The following is an 11,171-nucleotide window of genomic DNA, read 5'->3' as shown; positions in this document are numbered from 1 at the left end:
CTAGAGAGTCGACTCGAGCGCTCCAGACATCAATTGCTGCTGCGTGTACTCCCACAGCACCAGAGCCCCGCTCACGTGCACATTCAGTGAGCGTACCAGTCCAAACTGGGGGATTTCCACACACACGTCGACAAGCTGCAGCACTTCGACCGGGATCCCTTCCTTCTCTCGCCCCAACACCAGCACCATCTTACGGGGCAGCGTGTAGCTCGCGAGACTCACACTGGACGCCGTTTGCTCCACTGCCACAATCGTGTAGCCCTTCGCGCTTCCATCGCACAAGTGCTCGTCGTAAATCGTCACCTTTGAGGTCGCACTTCTTTCCAGTGGCATCCACTTGTGAGCCGTTGCGGCTGACATTTCACGAACGTGACGTCCTGCTGCGTCATCCGCAGGTTCGGCACGACCAGTTTCTTGAGCGTTGAGATCTCGCAAGTCCGTTGCCAGTCCAGCCAGATTCGGGACCTTGTCCACCAAGCTTGCACACATGATAAGAGGCTGTCGAGGTCGTTGACGGGCGTTTAGCGTCGCTCCACGTCGTGCTGCGTCAAAGTCGGCACGCATCGCTGCAGGGAGCGCACTGTCCTCCAGCAGCAGCGCGTCGTGTCAATTTTACGCTGCACAGTGAGGAATCCACTTACGCTATCCGCCTCCATGCTGCTCTTCTGCTCTGAAGGAGTTGGAGGGAAGTTCTCGAGCTGGTACTGCGCGTAGAGCTCGTTCATGGCAGTCTTGAGCTGTTCACTGAAGCGCAGAGCGTCGTCACGAGGTAAGAGCTCTCCGAACTCGCTAATGAAGCCAGAAGAGAGCATCCCCAGCAACGAACTCTCGTAGTCCGAGTGGAACTCGTCCAGTTGTCGAGCTTGACGTCGTAGCATTCGCTTGCACTCCTTGTTGTTGCTCAGATAACGCGCCGTGCCCTCCAGAAAGCGAAGACCTGGAGTGTCTTTAGAGCTTTGTTTCAAGTAGTGGATGTGGCGAGGAAGCACCTTGGCCAGAAGATACTGAGCCAGTACTCGAGTGTAGCCATGAGACGTATTCAACCACGGCAACATGGTCTCCAGCAGTTCTCCACAGTCGACGTCAAGACTGTTGTCGTCCAGCTTGGTGTCCACCAGATACGCCGACACAAGTAACAGTGAAGCGCCCACTTGTGGCATCAGATTCGCATCGCCAAGCATGGGTAGCAACACGCCAGAGCAAATCTCCGTTGGGAACTTGGCAGCCATCCGCATACCGAACAGCTCCATGTAGTAGCGAACACTGGGCAGTTGAGGCACAGCAAATGCAGTAGCTAGAGTAGGAAGCAACTCTGTCAGCTGCGACTTGGTCACGTGTGCACTGACGATGCAGAGAGCCTGCCAGGAGCGCAGTTTCTTGCCGAACCCATCGCTGTTGAGCATGTGTTGCTTCTGCCACTCAGGCGTCACATTGAGCTTCAGAAGTCGAGCTGTCAGAGCATCAAAGAGCTGCTGCGTATCGTTACTGGACGAGCTCTTGTCGACAGCGACGTCGTCCACGAAGCTCAACATGACAAGCCGCACAAATCTGTCCTTGGCGTGGGTCGTGACCGCTGCTGTCTGGTTGCCATCGAGAGGAGAATAGCCTTGGAATCCTTGGAATGGAGCACCCGCATCCGTTGCCAGCTGCTCCTTCTCGTCGATCAAAGGTTCCTTATACAGCAGCAGCTCCACCAGCTCGTCTACAAAGGACAGAGCCGACACTGGGTGTGCACGCCACGTTTGACATAAGCGACACGCCAAGTGGAAGACCACGTTGGGTCTGTGTCTCGAGCCAAAGCGGATAAACCCTGCCAGCCAGAGCTTCATCGTCGAAGTCAGCTCAGCTCGCAGCAGGAATACTGGCTGGAACATACACGTCACGACAGCTCGAGTGAGCGCGTCAGGCTTGGCCTTGCTGTCGTTGTACGCCGTCCAGACTTCCTCTAACAAACTATCAATATCCTTCGAGGCCTGGACCAGTGACCCAGCCAGTTGAGCCAGCGTGAGAGACAGCACGTTGACCATCTGAATCAACGCCGAAGGGTTCATGCCGGCAGTGGGCAACGCCTCGACACACGCGTCGTAGGTCGCTCGAAGTAGTTTCGTGTCGATGAAAGACGAGGATTCCACGACACGATCCAGATAGGATCCACAGGACGCATCCTGCCCTTACCGTCGCCCCCACACGCTTGGCTTGTGCTGGAGTAGGTGAATGGTAGAGTGAGAGACGACACTGAGAGAGCGACGGGGTGCCCGCAGGTCCCAGCAACCTCGTAAAATGGATACTGCTGAGAAACGTTACGAACTTCGACAATGGGTGCCAATCATTATTACGAAACTTAAACTTCAAGAATGGTTTAATAATGGGTGCCAATCATTATTACGAACCTCAAACGAGGGGCTGCCAGTCATTCGGCAACCGGAAACAATGGAAAGCGCCGACAAGAAATACAGCGAATCAATAGAAGGTAGAGCAGCATAGCGATGCATCCTTACATACAAACGATTGAAGTACAGCACGGCTGGACAGTCAATATGCATTGGATCAGGCGAAGATATGCAAGTCGTAGATATGGTTTGAAATCATTGAGATAAACAGTGTAATGCGTATTTCATCCAGCTAACTCGCACCAGTCGATACGGAATGTATTCTAGCGCTTCTGATTCTCAAAGACCCGCCGACAGCATCCTCTTCATGTCTGATGTGGAGTTCTAGATCGTTCGTGGGAGGTCATAGCCCCACCATGCAGTGCACGTACGTGCATGGTGCACGTCCGGATTAACCCGTCCGAGTTTATAGCATGCGTACTTTTGTGGATGTCAGCTTTGCGTGGTACTCGCACCACTATGCCCCTCTCAGGTTCTGCATGTAGTAATTGTATCAGTGGCATTTGTGCGAGGACAGCGATAAACATCAGAGCTCATGCTTGCTGTCATTGGTGCTCTGGTACGAGTGCCCATCTCTATGATAACAATGTGCATGTTGAGCAATACATGTACGTGACAGTTGCTTCATGAGATGTAGCTTGTATCAATTAGCTACGTGATCCACTCAATACGTCGTACCATGTGTCGAAACTGCAGTAATGTTAAGTGGCCTTGTAACAAGACAAGAGTCTTCAAGGCTTTTGTCCTTGTAGTTCGAGGTGCATGGGCGCCATTATGGTGACAGTGTGCACAGCAAACGTCATGAAGCGTCGCTTAGTTCATTATAATTATTCTTTTAAGAATTTCATCATGAATCGTTTTGATCTTCAAAGTGTATCCGTATTTTTACTTCGGTAGTTTTTTTTTCACAAGTCACACATTTTATTTTTGAGTTATTATTGGCAGCGACGTCCTCTCCCCCCGTTGAGTGATTCACTGGCAGCCGGGACATGAACGAGCAGCTGCAGGCTGCGGTAGCGACGAGCACTGAGATTGAACCGTGCCGATCCGCTTTCTGCCGCTCAGTGTCACTTCAGATTTGGCGACTTTGAGGCGCAGTCGGAGACCCTCTCCGGTCTCTTCGACATTCTATCGTACAATTCCTGTGTGTTCTTCATCATGGTGTGTGCTGCCTTATGCCAGCTGGTCGCTAACAAGCCCTATCATAGCACACTCGTTTACTGCGCCGATACCGACAGAGACCATGTTGTTCTAGTATGTAACACGCCATCGGGTCTGGACGAAGACCGACCTGTCAGCCCGAGAACAAGGACGCGCTCGCGCAACTCAACGATTACGAGGTAGGTCTGCAGAATAGTGACCACTTGTCCTATCCGATTTCACATGTATGCATCGGTCGATTGTGTTCCGTCAGACCCGCCCCATTTGGATCCAAGACTACTCAAACCACAGCTACCCAGTGGATCAGGCTCGATCCGGCAGCACCTCGGTGTATGTAGCAACAGTGACAACCACTACAAAGGTCAGTGTCAAGGACACGACTGCAGAGCACTGCAGCAACCCTACCGCCCTCACGGCTCTTCAGTGTCTTGACCCCAGTGCACGAGATCTACAACTGTAGCCGGGCGCCGATCTGGTGGCGGCACCAGTGACTGCAACCTCTGACCACTTCAAGACTGCCGTCAACCTAAAATGAACGGGCAACAAGGCGCGCGTGGGCAGCACTGTGCCACCGACCGCTTCGATCGATCGTGTACTTACGGTGAAGACTAGTACGGTGGTACACTGTGTACAAATGTTGCATCATCAAGAAAGCATTCAACAATCAAGTACTACATCTACACGTCCGGAGATTGCGCCAGTAACAAAGATCTAAAGAAGATCGTCTACTAGATCTACAGCAAGCACCGCTTCATGTCGACAATGACTGTAGCCTACAGCCCAAAAAAGGAAGCATGCTTGCCGCAAGTGCACGGGCTACCGGAAGTCTACGCAAAGATATTATTCATGTGTGCATCGGGCGTTGGCGGCGGAAGGCGTCGCGATATGTTTCTCATTGGAGCTTTGTCGTTCCTGGTTCAGTTGCTATAAGCTGTGGATGTCGGTGCAAGGACTGCGTTTAAGATCGACCACGGCACGACTGCGTGCTCGCCGAACTCTGCAAAGGCTGCTTTGTCCTGTCTTCAGTCAACTTCGCCGAAGATTCTGGCGCGATGTCTTTGTTCGAAAGGAAACGCCAGGTTGCTCTTCATCTGTCTGTCCGGACCGAGTCTCTGCTGCGGAGCGCTCGTGCAGCAACAGTCGGCTCTCGGTGCTTAGGAGCAGTTTTGTCTTGGTGCTGCGCGCAAGTACAAGTCGGTACCGGAGTTAATACCGTTTCGAGTGGGTCGCATACCTCGAAAATAATCATCCCAGATCACTTCAAGTCCTTCACTCCGAATATGATCGTTTTTAGAATCTACAATCTAGAAGCGATCCAAATTGGTAATCCGGCGAGACGGCTGCCCCCTCGTGATTAATTTTCGGAGTCCCCGCGCCTTGTGAAGTTTGTGGCTTGAGCCGGCCAGATGGGATCATGGCCAGATTGCTCAAGCCAGATGGCGACGCAGTATAGAGAAGTTGTTTACGGAGCGGTGCCGGTGGGTTTTCATAAGAATCACGGGGCCAGGTTTGGCAGATCACGTGCTGCATTTCTCGATTGCGTGTCTCTGCTGAAGGTTTGTGGCTTCGGCCGGTGAGGTGCCAATATGTCGTCGTTTTCATCGGCCAGGCGGCGATGCTGACGCAACTTTGAGGTTCAATCGCTGCTTCGTTGTTCGTGGAGTGGTTTGGGTTTCGCCAAATTCAGGGTGTGACGGCCAGATAAATGCGTAGCACTGCCCGAATTTTTGTCAGATTGCGCTTGGTTCCGGGTTTTACTACGAGTTGCGCTGATTTTACACTAAAATTGCGTTTGTTATGAGACTTCGGCGCTTGATAAAGTGTCCGCTGCGGACTTCGATCAGGTGATTTGCCTTCACTACGCTAAGTTAGTGCAAACAATGTGGGGCCCGTGGTCAAATTGATACTAAAGCGTATTTTTGGGTAGGTGACTAGACATTGGATCGGTAAGCGTAGATCCGTTCGCTTATTTTTTTATCCCTGAAGTTTATGGTGTTCTAATTGATCTTTCGAGTATTTGTTGATGCTAGAATTGCGTGGTGGTGGAATGCCAGTCACGAAAATTGCGTTGATTGCCACTGTACCACGCAGTCAGTATGCTTACTGTCCTTACATTGTAGGATTGAGTTGGAAACGTTGGGTGGAATGTTTCTTGAAAATAATGCTAAGCGTAACAGTGGCCACTGTGCAACTTCGACAATCGTCGCTCTCTCAATTGGCTCGGTTTGTTCCATTTGGTGGCACATTTGCTGTTGATACTGAGCTGCTATCACTTGATAATCTGCTGAGATTTATGGTTCTCTGGAAGTATGCTGCAATCGTGACACTTTCAGCAATAGCGAGGCGTAAATATTTGAAGATTTGCATTGTGATTGCTCTATTCAGACGCTAAGAGACGACCTGCCCCATTCCACGAAGCTTGTGGGGACTGTAAACGCTCAGCCACCTGTCGGAGCACACACATTTACGCATCAATTGAAACAATCGGCGAGCCTTTACGAAGTCACATGTTGAAGGAGATCTCAAGTGGCTGCTGTTGTAAAGAGCTATTGGATTATTTTCTCTACCTTTGTGTCTATCACCAGCTCTACAGTCCACCCACTTGTCGTCGCAGTTCAGCCCTGGTGCCGTCTGAGAGTGCTCCTTGCAGCTTTGACCTCACTCTGCAATTTGCAGCAACCCTCTCAAGCCCTCTTCGACCTTCAAGTCTTCTTCGCCAAAGTCTTCTTCGCCAAGGTGAACTTCGCTTTACAAGTAACCAAAACTGTCCCACTCCATGCGCCAAGACGACTAACTACCAAGCACACAGAAGTCTCGAGCCGGAACGTCCATCTTGCACGCCACGAGACATGCACCCATTTCCTCCACCGCGACCTCACTCTGCAGAGTCCACTTGGGTCAGCTCGTCGACTTGGGCCAGAAGATGAACAACGTAGCCTAGATCTCACGTAGTGCACTCGGACATCGCCAAGAAGAAGGAATCCAGCCGGCTTCGACAGCATCAAGCACTCCAGAGAACGAAGCGAGGACGACACGGAGCACAGCGTACTAGTCCTTGATAGTACCATGCGTCTCCGTCTAAAGAGAAGCATCGACCTGTATCTAGAGAGTCGACTCGAGCGCTCCAGACATTAATTGCTGCTGCGTGTACTCCCACAGCACCAGAGCCCCGCTCACGTGCACATTCAGTGAGCGTACCAGTCCAAACTGGGGGATTTCCACACACACGTCGACAAGCTGCAGCACTTCGACCGGGATCCCTTCCTTCTCTCGCCCCAACACCAGCACCATCTTACGGGGCAGCGTGTAGCTCGCGAGACTCACACTGGACGCCGTTTGCTCCACTGCCACAATCGTGTAGCCCTCGCGCTTCCATCGCACAAGTGCTCGTCGTAAATCGTCACCTTGAGGTCGCACTTCTTCCAGTGGCATCCACTTGTGAGCCGTGGCGCTGACATTCACGAACGTGACGTCCTGCTGCGTCATCCGCAGGCTCGGCACGACCAGTTTCTGAGCGTTGAAGATCTCGCAAGTCCGTGCCAGTCCAGCCAGATTCGGGACCTTGTCCACCAAGCTTGCACACATGATAAGAGGCTGTCGAGGTCGTTGACGGGCGTTTAGCGTCGCTCCACGTCGTGCTGCGTCAAAGTCGGCACGCATCGCTGCAGGGAGCGCACTGTCCTCCAGCAGCAGCGCCGTCGTGTCAATTTTACGCTGCACAGTGAGGATTCCACTTACGCTATCCGCCTCCATGCTGCTCTTCTGCTCTGAAGGAGTTGGAGGGAAGTTCTCGAGCTGGTACTGCGCGTAGAGCTCGTTCATGGCAGTCTTGAGCTGTTCACTGCAGCGCAGAGCGTCGTCACGAGGTAAGAGCTCTCCGAACTCGCTAATGAAGCCAGAAGAGAGCATCCCCAGCAACGAACTCTCGTAGTCCGGGTGGAACTCGTCCAGTTGTCGAGCTTGACGTCGTAGCATTCGCTTGCACTCCTTGTTGTTGCTCAGATAACGCGCCGTGCCCTCCAGAAAGCGAAGACCTGGAGTGTCTTTAGAGCTTTGTTTCAAGTAGTGGATGTGGCGAGGAAGCACCTTGGCCAGCAGATACTGAGCCAGTACTCGAGTGTAGCCATGAGACGTATTCAACCACGGCAACATGGTCTCCAGCAGTTCTCCACAGTCGACGTCAAGACTGTTGTCGTCCAGCTTGGTGTCCACCAAATACGCCGACACAAGTAACAGTGAAGCGCCCACTTGTGGCATCAGATTCGCATCGCCAAGCATGGGCAGCAACACGCCAGAGCAAATCTCCGTTGGGAACTTGGCAGCCATCCGCATACCGAACAGCTCCATGTAGTAGCGAACACTGGGCAGTTGAGGCACAGCAAATGCAGTAGCTAGAGTAGGAAGCACTCTGTCAGCTGCGACTTGATCACGTGTGCACTGACGATGCAGAGAGCCTGCCAGGAGCGCAGTTTCTTGCCGAACCCATCGCTGTTGAGCATGTGTTGCTTCTGCCACTCAGGCGTCACATTGAGCTTCAGAAGTCGAGCTGTCAGAGCATCAAAGAGCTGCTGCGTATCGTTACTGGACGAGCTCTTGTCGACAGCGACGTCGTCCACGAAGCTCAACATGACAAGCCGCACAAATCTGTCCTTGGCGTGGGTCGTGACCGCTGCTGTCTGGTTGCCATCGAGAGGAGAATAGCCTTGGAATCCTTGGAGATGGAGCACCCGTCTATTAGCTACGTGATCCACTCAATACGTCGTACTATGTGTCAAAACGGCAGTAATGTAAGTGCCTTGTGACAAGACAAGAGTCTTCAAGGCTTTTGTCCTTGTAGTTCGAGGTGCATGGGCGCCATTATGATGACAGTGTGCACAGCAAACGTCATGAAGCGTTGCTTAGTTCATTATAATTATTCTTTAAAGAATTTCATCATGAATCGTTTTGATCTTCAAAGTGTATCCGTATTTTTGCTTCAGTAGTTTTTTTTTCCACAAGTCAACACCTTTAATTTTTGAGAGTAATATTGGCCAGCGACGTCCTCTCCCCCCGTCGAGTGCTTCACTGGCAAGAACCGAGCAGCTGCAGGCTGCGATAGCGACGAGCACTGAGATTGAACCGTGGTACTGAAAAGCCGGATCCGCTTTCTGCCGCTCAGTGTCACTTCAGATTTGGCGACTTTGAGGCGCAGTCGGAGACCCTCTCCGGTCTCTTCGACATTCTATCGTACAATTCCTGTGTGTTCTTCATCATGGTGTGTACTGCCTTATGCCATCTGCTCGCTAACAAGCCTTATCGTAGCACACTCGTTTACTACGCCGATACCGACAGAGACCATATTGTTTTAGTATGTAACACGCCATCGGGTCTGGACGAAGACCGACCTGTCAGCCCGAGAACAAGGACGCGCTCGCGCAACTCAACGATTACGAGGTAGGTCTGCAGAATAGTGACCACTTGTCCTATCCGATTTCACATGTATGCATCGGTCGATTGTGTTCCGTCAGACCCGCCCCATTTGGATCCAAGACTACTCAAACCACAGCTACCCAGTGGATCAGGCTCGATCCGGCAGCACCTCGGTGTATGTAGCAACAGTGACAACCACTACAAAGGTCAGTGTCAAGGACACGACTGCAGAGCACTGCAGCAACCCTACCGCCCTCACGGCTCTTCAGTGTCTTGACCCCAGTGCACGAGATCTACAACTGTAGCCGGGCGCCGATCTGGTGGCGGCACCAGTGACTGCAACCTCTGACCACTTCAAGACTGCCGTCAACCTAAAATGAACGGGCAACAAGGCGCGCGTGGGCAGCACTGTGCCACCGACCGCTTCGATCGATCGTGTACTTACGGTGAAGACTAGTACGGTGGTACACTGTGTACAAATGTTGCATCATCAAGAAAGCATTCAACAATCAAGTACTACATCTACACGTCCGGAGATTGCGCCAGTAACAAAGATCTAAAGAAGATCGTCTACTAGATCTACAGCAAGCACCGCTTCATGTCGACAATGACTGTAGCCTACAGCCCAAAAAAGGAAGCATGCTTGCCGCAAGTGCACGGGCTACCGGAAGTCTACGCAAAGATATTATTCATGTGTGCATCGGGCGTTGGCGGCGGAAGGCGTCGCGATATGTTTCTCATTGGAGCTTTGTCGTTCCTGGTTCAGCTGCTATAAGCTGTGGATGTCGGTGCAAGGACTGCGTTTAAGATCGACCACGGCACGACTGCGTGCTCGCCGAACTCTGCAAAGGCTGCTTTGTCCTGTCTTCAGTCAACTTCGCCGAAGATTCTGGCGCGATGTCTTTGTTCGAAAGGAAACGCCAGGTTGCTCTTCATCTGTCTGTCCGGACCGAGTCTCTGCTGCGGAGCGCTCGTGCAGCAACAGTCGGCTCTCGGTGCTTAGGAGCAGTTTTGTCTTGGTGCTGCGCGCAAGTACAAGTCGGTACCGGAGTTAATACCGTTTCGAGTGGGTCGCATACCTCGAAAATAATCATCCCAGATCACTTCAAGTCCTTCACTCCGAATATGATCGTTTTTAGAATCTACAATCTAGAAGCGATCCAAATTGGTAATCCGGCGAGACGGCTGCCCCCTCGTGATTAATTTTCGGAGTCCCCGCGCCTTGTGAAGTTTGTGGCTTGAGCCGGCCAGATGGGATCATGGCCAGATTGCTCAAGCCAGATGGCGACGCAGTATAGAGAAGTTGTTTACGGAGCGGTGCCGGTGGGTTTTCATAAGAATCACGGGGCCAGGTTTGGCAGATCACGTGCTGCATTTCTCGATTGCGTGTCTCTGCTGAAGGTTTGTGGCTTCGGCCGGTGAGGTGCCAATATGTCGTCGTTTCCATCGCCCAGGCGGCGATGCTGACGCAACTTTGAGGTTCAATCGCTGCTTCGTTGTTCGTGGAGTGGTTTGGGTTTCGCCAAATTCAGGGTGTGACGGCCAGATAAATGCGTAGCACTGCCCGAATTTTTGTCAGATTGCGCTTGGTTCCGGGTTTTACTACGAGTTGCGCTGATTTTACACTAAAATTGCGTTTGTTATGAGACTTCGGCGCTTGATAAAGTGTCCGCTGCGGACTTCGATCAGGTGATTTGCCTTCACTACGCTAAGTTAGTGCAAACAATGTGGGGCCCGTGGTCAAATTGATACTAAAGCGTATTTTTGGGTAGGTGACTAGACATTGGATCGGTAAGCGTAGATCCGTTCGCTTATTTTTTTATCCCTGAAGTTTATGGTGTTCTAATTGATCTTTCGAGTATTTGTTGATGCTAGAATTGCGTGGTGGTGGAATGCCAGTCACGAAAATTGCGTTGATTCCTTGCCACTGTACCACGCAGTCAGTATGCTTACTGTCCTTACATTGTAGGATTGAGTTGGAAACGTTGGGTGGAATGTTTCTTGAAAATAATGCTAAGCGTAACAGTGGCCACTGTGCAACTTCGACAATCGTCGCTCTCTCAATTGGCTCGGTTTGTTCCATTTGGTGGCACATTTGCTGTTGATACTGAGCTGCTATCACTTGATAATCTGCTGAGATTTATGGTTCTCTGGAAGTATGCTGCAATCGTGACACTTTCAGCAATAGCGAGGCGTAAATATTGAAGATTT

General features: G+C 51.6%; 2 protein-coding genes across 2 annotated transcripts; both read right to left on the bottom strand.

The window, feature by feature from the left end:
- PITG_17225 (SpoU rRNA Methylase family) lies at positions 1 to 2,207 on the bottom strand (the record flags this gene model as incomplete). Its single annotated transcript, XM_002896830.1, has 2 exons — positions 1 to 585; positions 642 to 2,207. 2 exons carry the CDS (start codon positions 2,049 to 2,051, stop codon positions 1 to 3), a joined length of 1,995 nt encoding a protein of 664 aa, XP_002896876.1.
- A 4,446-nt stretch (positions 2,208 to 6,653) lies between these two features.
- PITG_17224 (SpoU rRNA Methylase family) lies at positions 6,654 to 8,804 on the bottom strand (the record flags this gene model as incomplete). The annotated part of the gene is made up of 3 exons (XM_002896829.1): positions 6,654 to 7,942; positions 8,134 to 8,282; positions 8,782 to 8,804. 3 exons carry the CDS (start codon positions 8,802 to 8,804, stop codon positions 6,654 to 6,656), a joined length of 1,461 nt encoding a protein of 486 aa, XP_002896875.1.
- Positions 8,805 to 11,171: the final 2,367 nt, after the last annotated feature.

This window comes from Phytophthora infestans, genomic scaffold (genome assembly GCF_000142945.1).
Source record: "Phytophthora infestans T30-4 supercont1.52 genomic scaffold, whole genome shotgun sequence".
Classification (NCBI taxonomy): Eukaryota; Oomycota; class Peronosporomycetes; order Peronosporales; family Peronosporaceae; genus Phytophthora; species Phytophthora infestans.
This window is presented reverse-complemented; position numbering and strand designations above follow the sequence as displayed.